At 45.8% G+C, this 21,479-nt stretch overlaps 1 protein-coding gene across 1 annotated transcript; it reads left to right on the top strand.

Moving 5' to 3' along the window:
• Positions 1–1,210: 1,210 nt before the first annotated feature.
• Positions 1,211–7,423, top strand: LOC307055628 (speedy protein E4-like; the record flags this gene model as incomplete). The annotated part of the gene is made up of 7 exons (XM_079707830.1): positions 1,211–1,319; positions 1,828–2,049; positions 2,848–2,906; positions 3,391–3,476; positions 4,990–5,158; positions 5,319–5,423; positions 7,244–7,423. 7 exons carry the CDS (start codon positions 1,211–1,213, stop codon positions 7,421–7,423), a joined length of 930 nt encoding a protein of 309 aa, XP_079563956.1.
• Positions 7,424–21,479: the final 14,056 nt, after the last annotated feature.

The raw sequence follows: 21,479 nt of genomic DNA, 5'->3' as shown, positions 1-21,479 counted from the left end.
CTAGAAACAATAAATGCTGGAGAGGGTGTGGAAAAAAGGGAACACTCTTGCACTGCTGGTGGGAATGTGAATTGGTACAGCCACTATGGAGAACGGTATGGAGGTTCCTTACAAAACTACAAATAGAACTACCATATGACCCAGCAATCCCACTACTGGGCATATAACCTGAGAAAACTATAATTCAAAAAGAGACATGTACCAAAATGTTCATAGCAGCCCTATATACAATAGCCCGGAGATGGAAACAACCTAAGTGTCCATCATCGGATGAATGGGTAAAGAAGATGTGGCACATATATACAATGGAATATTACTCAGCCATAAAAAGAAACGAAATTGAGTTATTTGTAATGAGGTGGATGGACCTAGAGCCTGTCATACAGAGTGAAGTAAGTCAGAAAGAGAAAGACAAATACTGTATGCTGACACATATATATGGAATTTAAGAAAAAAAATGTCATGAAGAACATAGGGGTAAGACAGGAATAAAGACACAGACCTACTAGAGAATGGACTTGAGGATATGGGGAGGGGGAAGGGTAAGCTGTGACAAAGTGAAAGAGCGGCATGGACATATATACACTACCAAACGTAAGGTAGATAGCTAGTGGGAAGCAGCCGCATAGCACAGGGAGATCAGCTCTGTGCTTTGTGACCGCCTGGAGGGGTGGGATAGGGAGGGTGGGAGGGAGATGCAAAAGGGAGGGGATATGGGAACATATGTATATGTATAACTGATTAAATTTGTTATAAAGCAAAAAAAAATAAAAAATAAAGACGAAGAAAAAAAAAGAATAAAATTTTGCCATTTATGACAAAAAAAAAAATTGAGGGGTCCGGATACCTTGAGGGGGGTTTTGGAGGACGGGCAGAGGTTGGGTCAGTGGCAGGAGATACCATTTACCCCTGATCTCTGGGACAAGTGCACGCATAGGTCTGACAGTTACTTGTGTTTTCCTTCAAACTGGTTTCCTTCAAACTCCGATGATGACATCAGAGGCTTCCGACCTTCCCGATTGGATGGACCAGACTCCTTGGTGCTTGGCAGCAGTAGTAGACAACAGAATCTCGCCAGAGCTTCTCTCCACTGACAGTTGCCCCGCAGCTTGGAGAAGGGACGACCACTTGTGTTTAGCCCAAGTGCAGAAGAAGAGTTGGGACAAAGCAGAGTCTAGGCTTCGAGGAAGGGAAGAGTCTGGGAGACATCATGGACAATCGTCAATCGACTTCCCAGGCTGAGGAGCTGAATTCCCAGTCCAGCTCTTCAGGGTACCCCCTGGAGTTGACTGTCTATGAAGAAAGCCCAGGACCGTCAGGTGAGGGAGCTGGCATGAGAAGGAATTTCAGAGATTTGACCAGTAAGGAGGAAAGGGTACAGAGGTCAGGAAGGAGCACCTGCATAAGGTGCCTATGAAAGAAAGGAGACATTCAGAAAGCCAGGGATTGAGGGAGGAGAGCACAGGAGCTGGGGACACGGAACACCTGGGGAGCAAGAAACAGGGTTAGGAGATGAGATCCAAGGATGAGAGAAGAGGAGAGAGGAAACAAGGGGAGGGTTCTTTTTTTTTATTCCTGGTGGGAGAAATTATCTACCATGAGAAAGAGTTTCGAGGACGGGAAGCTGGACAAATGACAAAAAGAGTCAGGGGAGGGATAGGTAGATATGGACAGAGAAAGATGGAAAGATGACTTGGGGCAAGGTCAGCGGTCTGTGAGACTGGAAAGCACGGGGGTGCTTCGGGGCGGGAGGCGGAGTCGGGGTGGGGTTGGGTGGTCACCAGTGAAGACGAGAGCATCATACTGTAGTCTCTTCTCCTTCGTCAGCTCCCTGGGCTGGTTGCAGCCCCCCGCCTCAGCGCCCCGGCCGTAAGAGGAAGAGGTCAGTGGCGTTCAGAGCGGAGGTGGAGGGCAACACGGCCGCTGAGGCCCAGGACACCTGGGTCGTGGAGTCGCTGTGTGGGCTCAACATGAAGCTGAAGCGACAGCGGGTGTCTTCAGTGCTGCCTGAGCACCACGAGGCCGACACCTGGGTCGTGGAGTCGCTGAGTGGGCTCAAGATGAAGCTGAAGCGACAGCGGGTGTCTTCAGTGCTGCCTGAGCACCACGAGGCCGACACCTGGGTCGTGGAGTCGTTCAGTGGGCTCAAGATGAAGCTGAAGCGACAGCGGGTGTCTTCAGTGCTGCCTGAGCACCACAAGGTCTTCAAGTAGATGCTTGGTAAGGACCCACCGCCCTGCCCAGCAATCCTATACTTGAAAAACAAACAAACCAAAACTTCCCATGACTACACTTTCCCAGTGGAAAAGAATTCCCTGCTACTTGGTGCGCTCTCCGTCCCTGGCGGACTGTCTACGGATAAAGGATACGGGGGACACATAAAAGATACAGGATGAGGTTAGACTTAGAAATGATACAAGACTAGGTTAGATTTAGAAATGATACAGGATTAGGTGCGCTTGGTTTCAACTGTACCCGAGACTCTAGCTCTTACTGGCCTTTTGAATCTTACTGGCATGTTCGGGGTGGGGGGAGGAGGGGCTGACAAGCCATCTTCACCCCCTGACATGACTGTCAATTGAGACACTGGCTGAGAGTATCTTGATGCCCTCTGCAGGTACGTGAATGCATGATGAAGGGGCATCACTCCCTGTCACTCGGCCCCCCCAGAAGGGGAGTCACCCCCTTTCCTCCCACAGTGAATGGTCTTCCCTCCCCTCTTTCCGTCAGCTTCACCCTGGGCCACATCTTGGCATTTCCCCAGGGGGGCGCGGTTCACCCTCTTGGCTCTGGAATGCTCCCACGACAGCCCTGTTCCCACTGGCAACATCTGCCCTTTTTTCACAGAGGATCCCGTCGTTAAGAAATTCCTCGCCTGGGACAAAAACCTGGAAGTATCTGACAAGGTAAGTCACCCACTGAGATGGATTCCTGCTCCAGCGCCTGTTCTAGGTGGGCGCGCTGGGTGCTTTCTACACCCACGTTTCCACTCCCCTCCTAACCTCATGCCTTGTCAACACTTCCCTCCAGGGGCCTCGAGGTCCCCTCTGGGATCTGAGCCCCAGGAGTGCCCCTTTGGTGGTTGCTGCCTAAGTCCCCTCTCCTCTCAGCTCCTGGGGACTCGCCTTGGCTCCGGTTCATCCAACACCGTCCTGTGCCCGCGGCCCTAAGTCCACGCCCTCAATCCCACAGCCTCCCATCCTTGGAGCGCCGCCAACTCTGACCTTCTGTCCTCTCCCCTTCCCCAAATAATCAGGCTCACCCCACACGGGGGTCTCTCCTCCAAGTGGCACCACCCATTCCTCGTCCCCTGCTCCCTTCTCCCTCCCACTCTTTCTCCTCTTCCAGGATGTGACCTCTCTCCTACGTTTTTTCCCCTCTTTCCATCAGTATCTCCTGTCGATGGTGATAGCGTATGTCAGCTGGGCCGGGCTCTTCCCCTGGCAATTCCAGAGAATCCATTTCTTCATAGCTCTGTGAGTACCTTGCTCCATCCCCGCCATCAATATTCAACACCCTGGGAGGGCAGAGGGAGAGACGTGGGGCTCTGACCTTTCATCTATTTTTTTAAACCCCTTTGTACTGACTCTAGGTGTGAAAATGACAGGATTACGGTACCGTGGTTTCTTTTTCAAACCATGTTCTGTTTTTTATAGCATTCATTGTCAAAACAAACTACCCTAATGTCAATTAAAACACTGAAAGAAACAAAGCAAAACGCAAAACTTTCCTAAGAGGAGAGGAAGAAAGAACTGACACCATCCTGCCCCCGAGTAACAGACTTGAGACGTTTCCGGTTCGAATTCTCCGGTCTCGGGTCTTCCCACATCAGCACCAAGTGTGATTATCTTCCGTTTCTGCGTTCCCACGACAAATGCCACAATCGGGGCCCGTATCACATAGCGCAGATTTGGTGTCAAATGCTCCCCACTGATGTTTCTTCCAAGTCTCCCAAGTCAGTTGGCTCTATTTGCCTGAACATCCTTCCAAAACACAGGTCTGACCGCTTCACACAATTTCATTGGCTAATGACATGCCAAATCAAGGCCAGAGTTCTGCGTTGGGATTTAACCCTCTCTGCAATCTCCAGCACACCGTCCTGATACTTTATTCCTGTGTTTCACTGCTCCTTCCAAATACCCTGCCCTCTAAGTTTCTATTGAGCTTTCTGTCCAGGTATCTTTGCCATACATTTATCTGAAGAAAACGACCCTATCCTTAAAGTGGGTTCAAACACCAAAACCTTCACGATGCCCGATCTCCCTAACTTCTGCATCCCAGAGGCACTTTAGTTCAAATTGTATTATAATGTGATGCTTTGCACTATAGTCATTTCTTATCTCCCCCCTTCCCCTTCCCCGGTCCCACTAGACTAGACACCATGTGGAAGGCAGGTCTCGTCAAAATGTCGATGCATTCCCAAAACACTCAGCACAATTCTTTTCATTGGGCAAATGTTTGTTATTGTGAGACTTCCAGGTAATCAGTATTGCATTTGGCCATGAGATAAAATGTTCATTCATTCATTCATTCATCTAACAAACCTTATAAAGTACACCCTACATGCTGGGGAATATGAGGTGGTGGGAACAGAGATTCACAAAAGGCTGTTTAATTCATGCATCAATATGAACCAAGCCCTAAATGTGTCATTTGCTAGGAGAGGGATGAATGCAGAAACAGATCAGATCAGCTCCTGCCCTCAGGAACTGTACATGTACCTACAACATAGGAAGAGAGGTGTGTGCACATAAAACAAGTTGAAGGGAACAGGGGGTTTGGATCGTGTCCTCATCATCAAGGTGTGAGAGGCACCCTTCCGAAGGTCCTGCCTGGCAGTGGCTCCTTGGTGACTGGGCGGCTCCCGGTGACGCTGGGCAGGGCTGGGTGGGTCGTGTGAGGATGCTCAGCCTGCCTCTTTTCTGGGAAGCTGATCTCAAGTGGAGGCCCTTCCTGTCCTGATGACAGCGACCTGATGTCTTTCCCCAGCTATGTGGCCAGCGACATGGAAGAGAACAACCAGGCCCCCAAGCAGGCCATCGTTTCGTTCCTCTATGGAAAGAACAGCTCCCAGCATGCCTTGTTCCACAAACTGCGTTCCCAGTTCATCCGTTCCATGGGCTGGAAGGCACGGGTCACTCGGGAAGAGTGCGAGCAGGTGGGTGGGCTGTGGCGGTCTCGGGGAGGGGGAGGGACGGAGAGGAGGTGGGGATCATGGGGGACTCGGTTTGGGACTTGGGGACAGACGAGAAAGAACCGGAGGCGGGGCAACGGGAGGCAGCGGCATCCTCACTGCCAGGGGCTGTTTGTCTTTCCAGATCCAGGCTTTTGATCCAGAGCTCTGGGTGTGGGGAAGAGATCGCGCCCTCTTGCCCCAGAGGCCCCAGGACCACGCAGGCCTGAGGTCATCGGCCTGCGCAAAGGTAGGTCTGCGTGCGCAAAGGTGCGGGTGGAATGACGTGTTGTCTACTGAGGAAATCGGAGGAATCCCACTGCTGGACCCGCATCACCTCTCACGCTGTGAAGGGGGCCAGCCAGGCACACAGCCACATGCCGACTCTGCGCCAGCCACGGACTGACAGCCACACACAGACACCAGCACCGCGGGGCCCGTGGGCACCAGACCTCGGGGAAACCAGTTTGTCCCAGACGCATGGGTCTCACTGAAGTTATTTCACCCAAAGCAATTGGGTCCAAATAACAGCTTTGACGAGATGGTGATTGTTTTCCATATACTGTGTTTCCAGTTTCTCTTTTTCATTCATTTTTGGCCTGACATCCCTCAGGGTTATGGGTTCTAGCATTTATCTACAACAAAGTAAATGTCTACAAACAGGATATTAGATAGAACAGCCCACACGTTCAATAAGAAAAGATGAACTATGACTAGCTTTATATTCATCCAAATTTACTTTCAAATTGCCTATGGCCAGATCACCTGTGACTCTTTATTCCCCCTGACTCACCACTTCTGGACCAATGATTCCTCTAGTACAATGCACCTTTTCCCCCTCACGTTTATGGTCAAGGGGGTTTATCACAACAACTGAAGGTTAAGGAATGCCATCTTCAGCATGGCTTATTACAACTGACACATTAGAGTTCTAGATGTGGGCAGAGGATTGAGCAAACATTTGGTTTAAATCTTGCAAACTAGCTGTCTTAGTCCATTCAACCTGCCCTACTACAGACCGCGTTGCTTAGAAACAACACAGCACGGTCTCTTTTACAAGGGCAATAATCTCATTCATGAGGGCTCTACCCCATGACCTAATAACCTCCCAAAGACCCCACCTCCTAATACCAGCACCTTAGGGGTTAAGATTTTAAGATTTCAACATAAGAATTTTGGGGGACACAAACATTCAGCACATAACACTAACCAAGTTTAGGGCTCAGTATTATTTAAACATTAGGATCCAGGGACTTCCCTGTTGGCACAGTGGTTAAGAAACCGCCTGCCAATGCAGGGCACACAGGTTTGAGCGCTGGTCCGGGAAGACCCCACATGCCGCGGAGCAACTAAGCCCGTGCGCCACAACTACTGCGCCTGCGCTCTAGAGCCCACGAGCCACAACTACTGAGCCTGCGTTCTAGAGCCCGCAAGTCGCAACTACTCAGCCTGTGCGCCCAGAGCCCGTGCTCCGCAACAAGAGAAGCCGTCAGGAGAAGCAACGGAGAGTAGTCCTCGCTCACCACAACTAGAGAAAGCCCACACACAGCAACAGAGACCCAATGCAGCCAAAAATAAAAGAAAGAAAATAAGTAAATAAATGAAAACTTAATAATAACATAGACATTAGGATGCAGGGTTAGGGTTAGGGATCCGGCCTCAGGTCTCCTGGTCCACGATGTTGACTTGTCAGTGATGTCTGTAGTGTGCTTCCAAGTTCAGAATTTAAGTGGTGCCAAAGGACCAAGGTGAGTTAAGACTAAAGCAGCATTCTCCAAATGCCAGCTCCCTGAGCAGAATCACCTGGAGTCTGGGCTATAAAGCAGATTACTGGGCCTGACCTTGGGTGTATTCAGTAGTTTTTGGAGTCAGGGTCACCAAAGTCCAAGAATCGCACTTGAAAACAATGAATGGTTCAGGACTGGGGTTCAGAATGGAGAATTTGAGATAAAACTCCAATCATAAATGAGTCTCAATTCTGGTTAGAATTGACTAAGAATGTGAAAACCTTTATATCTGGACAGTTGCCACTTTGAAATCTGACATCCTTGCTCCTTCTCTTACTTCCAGATCACAGAGCCCAGGAGAGATGAGGATGTTCAACAAGAGGTCAATCCAGACACTGACGACAGCCGTGAAGAAGGAAGGGAGAAGCCTCTTGTGCAGATCATCGAGAAGAAGCCAGCATCTTCTAGAATGAGCGGAGGCGACTTTTCGTGTTCTACTCCTAGGAGCGGGGCGTGCTTCTAGGAGTCTGTGGCAGGACAATAAGAAAACAGGGTTTATTCAGATTCCACCCTTTTGGAAGGCACCACCTCAATTTTCAGATCATTTCATTTCCATCTCCCCTGAGACGAACATTGGAGGTCCCATTTTTTATACACTTGTTTGCCCCAGTCTAGAAGCATTTGAAGGTGGAGTGTAGCGGCTCAGAATAGGAGGGAATAACATTAAAATATATAATTAGAAAAATATATATATATATATAATTACAGCCACAGGGTCATGACTCATGACTTAAGTTTCACTGGCTTATTTTGAAAATGTCACCTATAAAATTATTGTATTTTTATATTTTATATTTATATATTTATTTTAAATAGTTTTGAAATAGTCTTCATTTTGAAACATCTTATTACTACAAACTTTTGTGATGAGAACTGTAGCTGTTGTATATTTACACATATATACAATTTTACTCACATTTTCAAGAGAGATTGTTGATTTTATCTGTTACATAATATTTCCATTCTACTTATAGCATAGTGGGTATTTCCTCTCAATTCTTGTAAGCATAAATTTGTATTTTTTTAGTTCTCATTATTGAATTGTGGGAATTCAGTCGTAATTTTTTAACTTGCCTCAGCATGTTGGTATGTTATTTTAGATTGTTCAAGAGTACTGTGCGATGCAGCTTTTGGAGAACTACAATAAAGATGAAAGTCTTCTCACAGTCAGGATGTGTGTGGTCATTACCAGTCGGCTTCGCCTCTTTGCTGTCCAACGAGGTGTTGCTTAATGGTGTTGTGATTATCCAACCACATTTCTTAACTCTGAAAAATAGTCCTCAATTATTTTTCATGTAGAGAAAACTACAGAAGATGAGGCAGGTCTTGCATCATTCAGGACTCCAATACTGAGAGACAACTCTTGGGTAAAAGGAAAGATAGCTTTATTGAGGAAGCCGGCAGTCCAGAAGAGAGGTGGACTCATGTCCCGAAGAACCAACTCTCCCCTCCTGAAGTTTTGCTTGAGGACTATACAGGGAAAAGAGAAAGGGGCTACATGTTGAAGAGAGGGTTACAGGGTGCGTGATCAGCTCACGGTCATTCTTCTGATTGGCCAGTGGTGAGGTAACGGGGACTCAACATCATCAGCCTTCTGGTTCCAACTGGTCTGGGGTCTACGTGCTTGTGGGCAACATGCAGTTAACTTCTTCCACCTGCTGGGGGTTTCAGTCTCTGCCAAACAGCTCCAAGGACGTGGCTCAGAATATTACCCAATAGCCCTTGAGGAGGAACTAAAGGTCCTTGACTTTGTTTAACAGCCAAGAGATGATTATTTTGTCTTGGCTGTTTTTTCGGCCTCGCCACGCAGCTTGCAGGATCTTAGTTCCCTGATCAGGGATCAAAAACAGGCCTCTAGCAGTGGAAGCGCAGAATCCTAACCGCTGAAGTGCCAGGGAGTTCCTGACAGTAGACTTTAAAAAAAAAAAAAACCAGACCAAAAGGAACACAGTTTTAAGGAAGCTTAACTTTCTCAGAAATGCAGAAATTTTGTTGTGCATTTACTTTCTTTCTTTTTTTCCCCCAATACATTCATTTATATATTTATTTATTTTTGTCTGCGTTGGGTCTTCGTTGTTGCACGTGGGCTTTCTCTAGTTGCAGTGGAGCGGGGGCGACTCTTCATTGCGGTGCGTCGGCGTCTCCATGCGGTGGCTTCTCTTGTTCCGGAGCATGGGATCTAGGCACGTCGATTCCAGTAGTTGTGGCTCACGGGCTCTAGAGGTTTTTTATGTTTTGCAAGTATTCATCAAATGTTTATTGCTTGAATGAATGACAAATAATTTCTTCCAACAATCTTCAAACTGCTTAACACTATGACAATATTTAGCGTTTCAAATTTCACATGACCTTAGTCTTTCCGTGCTCTAGTTTCTAAAAGCACGTGGGATCTTCCCGGACCAGGGCTTGAACCAGTGTGCCCTGCACTGGCGGGCGGATTCTTAACCAAGGAGCCACCAGGGAAGTCCCTGTGCATTTATTTTCAAAAAAATAATAAGGCCGGATGAATTCAGAACTAGGTGCAGAAACCTCTTCCAGTGAGATACAGAATCTCTGCTGTTTAGGCAGATTTAGAGAACAACTTTTCCAACCACTTATTAAAGAGACCAATACTCCATGAAAAAAATTTATCATTTGTACAGAGAGAAAACCAAACTCCAGCTTTGCATCAATATAATATTTGCTACTAAGAGAACCATAAGCTCTTTTTTGAAAATCTCTGGAATAAACATCAAAACTGAGCTGCCTTCGGCTCAGACAAATAAAATTCCCTTTCTACCCGTCTCCTACAACTTTCTATACTCATTCAGGTTGTGTCCTTCACTATCCTCTTTCTGGTGCTGGAACAATCAGTCATTTTACTTTAGGACCAAACTATTTTTGTTCCTGTTAATAAACAAAACTACATCGCATTATCTTGCATACAAAGTTGTACCTCTCGGTTGCTGGAACCAAGCAGGACCATGCAGGGCCCTTCCATGTCCCCTGCCTCTTGTTTGTAAAATAGCTGCAGTCTCCCAGGCCTCCCCTGAGTCACCAAAGAACAGGTTCAAGCAGTTACTGATTAGGACAACAGCAGTCACAGAATCTTTACTTCCTCCCGAAGGACATAAGTAACAGTGTCAGACACACACTCCTAACTTGTTTTGCAGATACTAAAACCACTACAAGAGGAGAAAGCTAACTGTATGATGACCAGACTGGAGCTATGACACAAGCTGCTCCATCTTGAGCAGACCTGAACCAATGGCTTACACAATTCCAGGAACTGGCCTCAAGGAAATGGGAACAAACCAACACTGGAATTGAAGATTAACTGTGCCTGAAACAATCAACATGACACTGACCACACCGCTGCATGACCAATTTCAAGATGATGGTCAGAGCTGACTGTGCTACTCTGCATGGAGCCCCCACCGGCACAGCCCAGAGACTCCCCGTCTTTTCCCTATCAACCCCTTTTCCCTCTCATTGGCAACTGGGAGATGGTATTGGGGACACTAGCCCACCATCTTCCCAGGTTGCCAGCTTCCTGAATAAAGCATCTTTCTTCTTCCACCAACCCTTGTCTCTGGAACACTGACTTCTGAGCGATGAGCAGCTGAACCTGAGTTCTGTTCCAGCCGATAACATCACTGGAACAGTGATGGGTCAAGTCTCATTCATAGTATATTAATACTAACTTTGAACCAAAGTTACTTCCATTTCACAAAGAAAACTAGGAGTGAATGATTGACAACTGCCCATCACACATCAGCATTTCAGGCTAGCAGAGCTCATGAACACACATAACACAACTTTACACAGCCACAAACATCCCTTACACAACTTATTCAAGTGGCAGAGACAAACACATTCATTAACACACCCACAGACAGAGCCTCTAGGTAACAAGTAAACATATGCAGCAAGAGCATATAACTTGAGATTATGCTTAGTAATCAATGCCTCAGGTTTCTGTCTTGCTTAGAAATGACCTCGGTATCCAATGATTAGCCAGTAAGTAACACAATTTAGTAGCAGTTCAAGGGTTTACGGAAACTGAAGATCTTGGAATTTATCGACAAGCTAACACAGTAGAAAACATAGTTACTGTTGAAAGAAAGTTTGTCAGAATAAAAACTAAATGTGGTTAAACACAAACTTACATTTTTCATAACCTTAAACATTAAGTAGAAGTAATATGAGCTTATTTGATGGGCACACCTATATACATTTAGGAAGAACACACCCAAGTAGAATTGTTTTAAATGTATGCCTAATACTGATAAATAAGATACGAATAACTTTTTATGAAACCAAAAATATTAAACTAGCTTCATGTGTCAAAGATTTACCTAAATTATGTAAGCTTGAAGTCTTTAAATTTCTGAGTTGATTTTTTTTTTTTGGCTGTACCGAGGGGCTTGCTGGATCTTAGGTTCCTGACCAGGGACTGAACCTGGACCCTGGCAGTGAAAGCACCGAGTCCTAACCACTGGACCGCTGGGGAATTCCCTGACTTGATTTCAATAAGAATATTTTTCTAGCACATTTAAAGTATTAGAAGTTCTAATTCCTTTCTCTCTGAGAATTTTAGGGATATATAATTTTTATAAGCACATTTGTATCTTTGTAAGCCAATCAGGACAGAAACCCTTTAATTTAACAGACTCTACAATCTACTTTAATAGATCCAGAAGTAGGAAAACATTACATACTCGCACTGTCAGAGGTAAAGACCTTTTTGAATTACAGACACACAGACATACAGAGAAATGGAACTTTTACCTGCAGTTTTAAGTCTTAGACTTGGGTCAGGAATAAACAGTCACCAGTCTAGATATTAAAGAGCCGTTCTCATCCCATTGGGCAAGAGATTCTTAATTGATTTGAGCTTGTCAAAGTAGACAAATAGACAAACAGAAAAGACTAAGAAAAGACTAACAAACTAGATCCTCTGTTACCTCTCACCTAACTGAGATTAGTTCTGTAGAAACTTAATCCCTTTAGAGACCATCAAGTCTTCAAACGACAGAGCCAAACTCAGAATCACTGCTGCAACAAATGGGGAACCACTTAGCTGGAATCTGAAAACAAAGGAGAAACACAAAAGTAATAGAAGGGGAAACTAAAGAAACAGAAAGTGAGCCAAGTTCAAAGGCTGCTTGGGTTCACCCCTGGGAGAGGAGACAAGATGTACCTGGGCTTCACTGCCTCATGAAATACACCACTTGTTGCTGGGCTTTTACAGCTTTATTTACGTAGAACTGATATACAAAATCTAGCCCATGTTTGATGTATATAACTTGATGAGTTTGGACATATGCACACACCTGTGATACCATCACCACCATCACGGTAATATACTCATCACTTCCAAAAGATTCCTTCTATCCCTCTGTGTGTGTGTATGTGTGTTAGAAAGACGTAACACGGCACCAGGTACATGAAAAGGTGCTCAACGTCACTAATCATCTGGGAAATGCAAATCAAAATCATCATGAGATACTACCTCACATCTGTTAGAATGCCTACAATTTTTTATTTTTTTTTAAAGATAAGAGTTGTCAAGGTGGTAGAGAAATCGTAACCCTTGCATATTGTACGCAGGAATGTAACATTGTGCAGGCACTGTGGAAAACAGTATGGAGTTTTCTCAAAATCTTTTAAATAAAATTTCCATATGATCCAGCAATCCCACTTCTGGGTATACAGGCCCAGCTCAGAGACACTGCAGCTTCAGTTCCAGAACACTGCAATGAAGCCAATACCGCCATAAAGCGAGTCACATGAAATTTCTGGTGTACCCGTGCATGAAAAGCTTCTGTTTACACTATACTGTAGTCTGTTAAGTGTGCGACAGCCTTGTGTCTAAACAAACAATGTACATACCTTTATTGAAATATACTTTGGGGAAGAGAAATATAGATAAATGGAACAGGATCGAAAGCCCAGAGATAAGCCCACGCACATATGGTCACCTTATCTTTGATGAAGGAGGCAAGAATATACAATGGAGAAAAGACAGCCTCTTCAATAAGTGGCGCTGGGAAAACTGGACAGTTACCTGTAAAAGAATGAAATGAGAACACTACCTAACACCATAACACAAAAATAAACTCAAAATGGATTGAAGACCTAAAGGTAAGGCCAGACACTGTCTAACTCATAGAGGAAAACACAAGCAGAACACTCTATGACATAAATCACAGCAAGATCCTTTTGGACCCACCTCCTAGAGAAATGGAAATAAAAACAAAAATAAACAAATGGGACCTATTCAAACTTCAAAGCTTTTCCACAGGAAAGGAAACCATAAACAAGACAAAAAAACAACTCTCAGAGTGGGAGAAAATAGTTGTAAATGAAGCAACTGACAAAGGATTAATCTCCAAAATATACAAGCGGCTCACGCAGCTCAATATCAAAAAAACAAACAACTCAATCCAAAAGTGGACACAAGACCTAAATGGACATTTCTCCAAAGAAGATATAAGATTGCCAACAAACACATGAAAGGATGCTCAACGACACTAACCATTAGAGAAAGGCAAATCACAACTACGGTGAGGTATCAGCTCACACCACTCAGCATGGCCATCACCAAAAAATCTACAAACAATAAATGCTGGAGAGGGTGTGGAGAAAAGGGAACCCTCCCCCTGCACTGTTGGTGGGAATGTACATTGATACAGCCACTACAGAGAACAGTATGGAGGTTCCTTAAAAAACTGAAAATAGGGCTTCCCTGGTGGTGCAGTGTTTAACAATCCTCCTCCCAATGCATGGGACATGGGTCCGAGCCCTGGTCCGGGAAGATCCCACATGCCGCAGGGCAACTAAGCCCGTGTGCCACAACTACTGAGTCTGCACTCTAGAGCCCGCGAGACACACCCACTGAGCCCGCATGCCACAACTACTGAAGCCCGCATGCCTAGAGCCCGCGCTCCACAACGAGAGAAGCCACCGCAATGAGAAGCCCGCGCACCACAACACTGAAGCACCTGCTCGCTGCAATTAGAGAAAGCCCGCGTACAGCAACAAAGACCCAACACAGCCAAAAATAATGAATAGATAAAAATACATAAATTTATACAAAAAAAACCCAACTAACAATAGAACTACCATATGATCCAGCAATGCCACTCCTGGGCATATACGCTGAGAAGTCCATAATTCAAAAAGAGACACGTACCACAATGTTCACTGCAGCACTATTTACAATAGCCAGGACATGGAAGCAACTTAAGCGTCCACTGACAGATGAATGGATAAAGAAGATGGGGCACATATATACCATGGAATTTGACTGAGCCATAAAAACAAACGGAATTGAACTATTTGTAGTGAGGTGGATGGACCTAGAGTCTGTGAAACAGAGTGAAGTAACTCAGAAAGAGATAAACAAATACCGTATGCTAACACATATTTATGGAATCCAAAGGAAAAAAAGTGGTTCTAATGAACCTAGTGGCAGGACAGGGATAAAGATGCAGACGTAGAGGATGCACTTGAGGACACGGGGAGGGGGAAGGGTAAGCTGGGACGAAGCGAGATGGAAACCAAAGGAAAAAAAAAGTGGTTCTGATGAACCTAGTGGCAGGACAGGAATAAAGACGCAGACATAGAGAATTCACTTGAGGACACGGGGAGGGGGAAGGGTAAGCTGGGACGAAGAGAGACAGTGGCATGGACACATATACACTACCAAATGTAAAACTGATAGCTAGTGGGAAGCAGCGGCATAGCACAGGGAGATCAGCTCAGTGCTTTGTGTCCACCTAGAGGGGTGGGAAAGGGAGGGTGGGAGGGAGACGCAAGATGGAGGGGATATGGGGATACAGGTATACATACAACTGATTCACTTTGTTATACAGCAGAAAGTAACACAACGCTGTAAAGCAATTCTACTCCAATAAAGATGTTAAAAAAAATACTTTAGGGACTTCCCTGGTGGTCCAGTGGTTAAGAATCCGCCTTCCTACAGGGGGCGCAGGTTTGATTCCCTGGTCGGGGAACTGAGATCCCACGTGATGTGGTGTGCAGCACAGCCGAAACAAAAAGAAAATTAAAAATACTTTACTGCTAAAAAATGCTAACCATCATCTGAGCCTTCGGCGAGTAGTAACCTTTTTGATGATGGAGGGTTTGAAATAGTGTGAGAATTACTAAAATATGACACAAAGACAAGAAGTGAGCAACTACTGTTGGAAATACAGTGCCAACAGACTTGCTCAACAAAGAGTTGCCGCAAACCTTCAATTTGTGAAAAACACAAGATCCGGGAAGCACAATAATTATAATAGAATATAATGTAATAGAATATAATACAACATAATATAGCCTGTATATTCAAAGAAAAGGAAATCAATATCTAGAAGAGATACATGCACCTCTATAGTCATTACAGCATTATTCACCAGAGCCAAGATAGGGAAAAAATGCAAATTTTCATCCACAGAGAAATGGATAAAGAAAATGGGGTATATACATAGGATATTATTCAGACTTTCCTATTAGAAGGAAATCCTACCAGTTGTGACAACGGGGATATAAACAGAACACATTATGATAGGTGAAATAAGTCAGTCACAGAAGGACAAAACTGTGTGTTTCCACTTATATGAGGTGAGGTATCTAAAAGAGTCACCCACAAATTGTCAGGGGTGGGGGAGGAGAGAATGGGGAGTTGTTCAACGGGTATAAAGTTACAGTTACACAGGATGAATACGTTCTAGAGAACTGCTGTATGACTAAGCATCTCTAGTTAACGAGGCACACTATTGTTTTCGTTTGAATTAAAAAAGTTTAATTCAAGTGTAACTGACCTACAACACTATGTTAGTTCCAGGTGCATAATATCAGTATTTCTGTACATTAGAAAATGATCACCAAGATTAACTCTAGTTACGGTCTAGTTACCATCCGTCACCGTACAAAGTTATAATGCTATTGACTGTATTGCCCATGCTGTATAGTTCATTCCCATGACTCATTTATTTTCTAACTGCTTATCTGTTCCTCTTAATCTCCCTCACCTATTTCACTCATCCACCTACCCTCTTCTGGCAACCACCTGTTTGTTCTCTGTATCTATGAGTCTGTTTCTGTTTAGTGACATTAGTTCATTTGTTTTGTTTTTTAGAGTCCACATACAAATGAGATCATACGGTATTTGTCTTTCTCTGTCTGACATATTGCACTTAGCATAATACACTCTAGCTCCATCCACGTTGCCACAAAATGGCAAGATTTCATTTTTTTTTAATTTTTAAAAATTTATTTATTTTACTTTTGGCTGCATTGGGTTTTTGTTGCTGCATGCAGCCTCTTTTCTAGTTGCGGCGAGCGGGGATTTCTCTTCCTTGCGGTGCATGGGCTTCTAATTGCGGTGGCTTAGCTTGTTGCAGAGCATGGGCTCTAGGTGAGCGGGCTTCAGTAGCTGTGGTACGTGGGTTCAGTAGTTGTGGCTCACAGGCTCTAGAGCATGGCTCAATAGTTGTGGCACACGGGCTTAGCTGCTCCGTGGCATGTGGGATCTTCCCGGACCAGGGCTTGAACCCATTTCCCCTGCGCTGGCAGGCGGATTCTTAACCACTGCATCCACAGGGAAGCCCCTCATTCTTCTTCTTCTTTTCTTTTTTTCTGGCTAATAGTCCATTGTGTGTGTGTGTACAGTTATATATATATACATATACATATATATATGTATATATATATATATATGTATACATATAAATATATATGTATATATGACACATCTTCTTTATCCATTCATCTATGGATGGACACTTAGGTTGCTGCTATACACTGGCTATTATAAATAATGCTCAATGAACAGAGGGGTGCATGTGTCTTTTTGAACTAGCGTTTTTGTTTTCTTCCGAAAAAATACACAGAAGTGGAATTTCTGGATCTTATAATAGTTCTACTTTAAAAGTTTTGAGGAATGAGGTGCACTACATTTGAAACGAAGTTTACCTGGTGATGTTGGGTGAATACATCCAAGATCTCTGTGAAGACCTCCAGAACTGTTAAAACATAAGGGTAGGGACTTCCCTGGTGGTCCAGGGTTAAAGAATCTGCCTTACAGTGCAGGGTACCTGGGTTCAATCCCTGGTCAGGACACTGAGACCCCACGTGCCACAGTGTAACTAAGGAATGGTGTGGAGGAGGTTAAGGAAAAGACCATGCCAAGCTCAGAGGCCGTTTCAGATGGCAACACACTCCTGACATTGACTGCAAATCAAAGTTCTTTATGTGGAACAATCGAAGAGGCAGGATGGGTCCTGTTAGCAAGGTCCCCTGAGATGCCAGGTCACCTGACCCCCAGCTCCAGATGCAGAGATGTCCGGGACCCAGGCTTTGCTGGCCTGGGAAGGCTGAGGGTGCCCAGCTGCTGACAGGACACACGAGGTGGGGGGATGAGGGGGGCCGGGGGAAAGAGCTGGTTGCCGCCCAAGGCAGACGAGCGTCTGTGCAGAACTGCCTCGGCTCAGCCTCGAGAAGCCTGTCTCAGAAATCGACAGCAAGTCTTCCAGAAGCTCTGCACATATTCCATTCAGGTGTCACTGGTCACATCTGTGGCTGCCCGGATGAAGACTGGGGGCCCACTCGTTCACACACTGAAAGTTACTACCAACTGCAAGAGAGTGAGGGATCAGACAATGAACTACTCTAATTTTAATGCCTAAGTAGAATCACACGCACCTTATTCTACTTTCCGGTTTTGCATTTGTAATTTCACAAAATGTGTGATTTGTGGGGCTTTTCTAATTGCTTGTCATTTTGCCTGATGCGAAAAAAACAGCACAATAAGAAAATATTATAGTTTTCACTGGTAATGGGCATAAAGATATACGCACTGTTCCTGCTTGAAAAGAGCATTAATGTGAACGTTCCAGATGATTTTCTATTTGGTGATGGGTTAAGCGGCTTGACCACATTCACTTTTATGTAAAGGGAAGATGAGAAATTTGCACTCTTCTCGCACTTTAAACCTTAAGAAAATGGATTTCGGGAAACCTGGATAACAAATTAAGAAAGCAATCAGAACTGCAAATATTTAGGGGTTTTAGGTTAGTTTCAAAACACAAGGGAACAACCGATGATATATGTGTCTTAAAAGACCCCTTGGTACAGTAAGATTCCATAGACAGCCTTGTAATCACAGAACTCAGAACTGGTTACACATTTCCCACAAGCCACTTTCTCAGTGTTAGGTTAACAGTGTCGGCTCACTCCCCTGCTTGGGGGCAGAGAGGACCAGTCTCCTTTCCTTTCTGAGACTCCTTTCATGAGTGGCTAGAAAGCTTAAGCACTGGAATTTCATTAAAGAAAAGGAGTGTTCCTCAGAGGATTGTAAATGACACAACCCCAAGAGGACTTTAACAGCTGCGTCCCTGTGTCAGAGACCTCCCACGCATGGCTGGGGCCCAAATGACACAGAACAGTGGGGGCCCAAGGGCCGCAGTCCTAGGACACCGCTCCCCAACCAAAAGAGTCCTCTTGCTCCTCAGGGAAAAACAAAGGTGGTCTCAGACACACACAACTTCTGGAGCCAGGAAGTGAGGACCCCACCTGCCTGGCCTATCCCAGGAGAGTGGCTGATGCAGTGCCCAGAACCAGAAAGGGGAACTGAGACCCAACAGAAAGGGAACCACGAGACCGATGCATTCCTCCCCCCGCAAAGAAGCTGCACCCCAGTACTGACCAAGGAGGGTGCTCTTCAACTAGGAATCTTATCCACACAAATGGGCTGATTTTGAGAAGCTTTTGAAATGCATGGTATTCAACCTCTCAAAGTAAAAAAAAGTAATGAATTATATAGCAATGCTGGAAAATACAGGAAAATGACAATAAACCTTGGAAAACAATGTTTACTAACAGGACCCCAACTGGAAAAATTTAGAAACATTTAAGACGACTCTGAAAGCCAATAAGACAAGGAAAACAAAACAGAACAAAACAAAACAAAACAAGACAGTATTGGGGCAGGAAGACGGGCAGTGGACATGAACAGGCCCTTCATATAAAAACAGAAAGACACCAGTCTGAAAAGACCACAGAATGAAGGACTCCAACTACGTGACATTCTCGAAAGGGCAAAAATACACAGACAGTAACAAGACCAGCAGCTGTCAGGGGCTTGGGGGCACTGGTAGGATGTTCTGGTAGGGCACTGGTAGGGAAGGTGGCCCCCAGGGGTGTTTCGGGCAGTGAAATGGTTCTGGGTGGCACTGCAGTGGTGGCTGCAGGTCATCACACCTGTCCAAACCTGAACAGTAGGACACAGAGAGTGAGCCTTAATATAAACTACAGACTCCAGGGGAGAATTAGGTGTCAATGCCGATCCATCACTGAGATGACGCGCCACACAGGCCAGAGATGTTACCAAGGGAGGGAACCCAGAGGGACGGGTATAGGAAAGTGCTGTCTGCTCGATTCTGATTCTCCTATAACCCTAAAACTGCTCTAAAGACTGTCTACCAATTAAAAAGAAGAAACAGCTTCTAAGCACGTGAAAATACTCTCAACCTCATTCACGATTCAGAAAAACCCCAAGGGAACGTCCATACTGCTTACCGGGGCCTAGGATGAGCGGGAACACGCCGCGGCCTCGCCCCTTCCTGTCGGGCATCGCGCTGGAGCCCAGAGTCCCCCTGACTTGACCCACCGCACCCCACCCCGCGTTTCATGCCGTCCACAGTCTCTACACATGACATCTTTTGATCAGATGACTCACTGTCCCAATTACAAGGTTTCAGTTTCTGCACAGGAAGAAACCAAAACCAGCACAGAGGGGAGGCTCTTCAGTCAACCTCAGGGTCTGCCTGCCTTCACGTCCCACTCTTCCTGACGGGAGGCCCACATCCTAAGGAGGGAGGTCCTTACCAGCACCTCAGGAGCCTCATCCAGTCCACCTCACGCTGCTCTGAGAGCCTCGCCAACCTCTGCAGCTACCCAAGTCCTGGTCACTTCAGGGCCGTCCCCCTTCCCCGAGTCACTGAGCCACGTGCTCTGACAATGCATTTAAAACCAGGCTCTCGGACTTCCCTGGTGGCACACTGGTTAAGAATCCGCCTGCCAATGGTGGGCACACGGGTTGGAACCTTGGTCCGGGAAGATCCCACGTGCTGCGGAGCAACTAAGCTCGTGCGCCACAACTACTGAGCCTGCGCTCTAGAGCCTGCGCTCCACAACTACTGAGCCCGGGACCCGCAACTACTGAAGCCCGCATGCCTAGAAGCCATGCTCCGCAATAAGAGAAGCCACCTCAATGAGAAGCCCGCACACCGCCACGAAGAGTAGCGCCCACTCGCCGCAACTAGAGAACAAAGCCCGTGCACAGCAACAGAGACCCAATGCAGCCAAAACTGAATAAGTTAAATAGTAAACAAATAAAAAATTTAAATGAATAAATAAATAAAAGCAGGCTCTGCTTTGTCAGCACTCTGGAGTTCCCTACGTATCGACGGGCAGGATTCCCGTCCTCTCCTGTAATTACGTCTGTGAAGTGCCTTTCCCGAGGAGAACAGAAGCTCCTGGAAGCAGGGAATTGCTTCTTTAGATCACATGCACAACCTGAAGACATTTGATGTTTATGTCAAAGAAAAAAGACAGAACACTAGATGGTGTGAAGGGTCCTTGAGGCCAAGAGCCAGGCAAGCAGGACACTTCCTCTGGGGACCCTTCCATCAGCAGAGCAGAAAATGTCCGTGGCCAGAAATGGCACTCAATTCCTTTTGAGCTGAGAAGCACCCATGTAATTACACAGGCTCCCCAAAGAGTAATTACTCCCACATTTAAGAAAGGAGATGGCTTTTCAGGCAGGGAAGGCAAGTACAGTCTTCCCAGCTGGATGCACTGTGTGTGCTGATGGTCACGATGGAGCTGGGCCCCAGAGCTCTGCTCTCCCCTCAAACCCCCAACCTCACCCTCACCCTCAGCTGAGGAGCTGCTTCCCTGAGAACAGAGAAGCCATCGGAGGGCTTCCCCACCTGCAACCCTGCTCAGCCATCCCCTCCCCACTCCAGGACCACGGGCAGCAGCTCTCCCCTCCCCCACACGCATCTACTGGATCATTCCCACTGTTATTTCTCCCATCACAACACAACACAACACAACATCCTCCCCGGACCTCAGCTCCTACCCCAGCTACTGTCCAGTTTCTATTTTCCCCGTCACAGCAAAATGTCTTGAAAAAGTTGGGAACAGAACAAACCCAGTTCTCCCACTCTTCTCTCCTAAGCCTCTCCCATCAGGATTTTACCCCACAGATCCATCCAAACGCATCATCAGCGAGTTACGACCTCCCCCCAGTTCTGGGCTCGATGGTTAATGGCTCCACAGAACGGCAACCTCGTTTGTCCAGTCACCCAGGAAACCTCTAAAGTGCTTCCCACATGCAGACAAAACGCTGTGATTAATATTTTAGGAGAAATACTCAGCGTGGAGAATACAATTGAGCTGCTGGACGAAAGAGGTAGCGGCACAGAAAAAAAGTTTCTGTAACTACAAAAATGAACAGATAAGCT

The sequence above is a fragment of the Hyperoodon ampullatus genome (assembly GCF_949752795.1).
Source record: "Hyperoodon ampullatus genome assembly, chromosome: 7".
Classification (NCBI taxonomy): domain Eukaryota; kingdom Metazoa; phylum Chordata; class Mammalia; order Artiodactyla; family Ziphiidae; genus Hyperoodon; species Hyperoodon ampullatus.
This window is presented reverse-complemented; position numbering and strand designations above follow the sequence as displayed.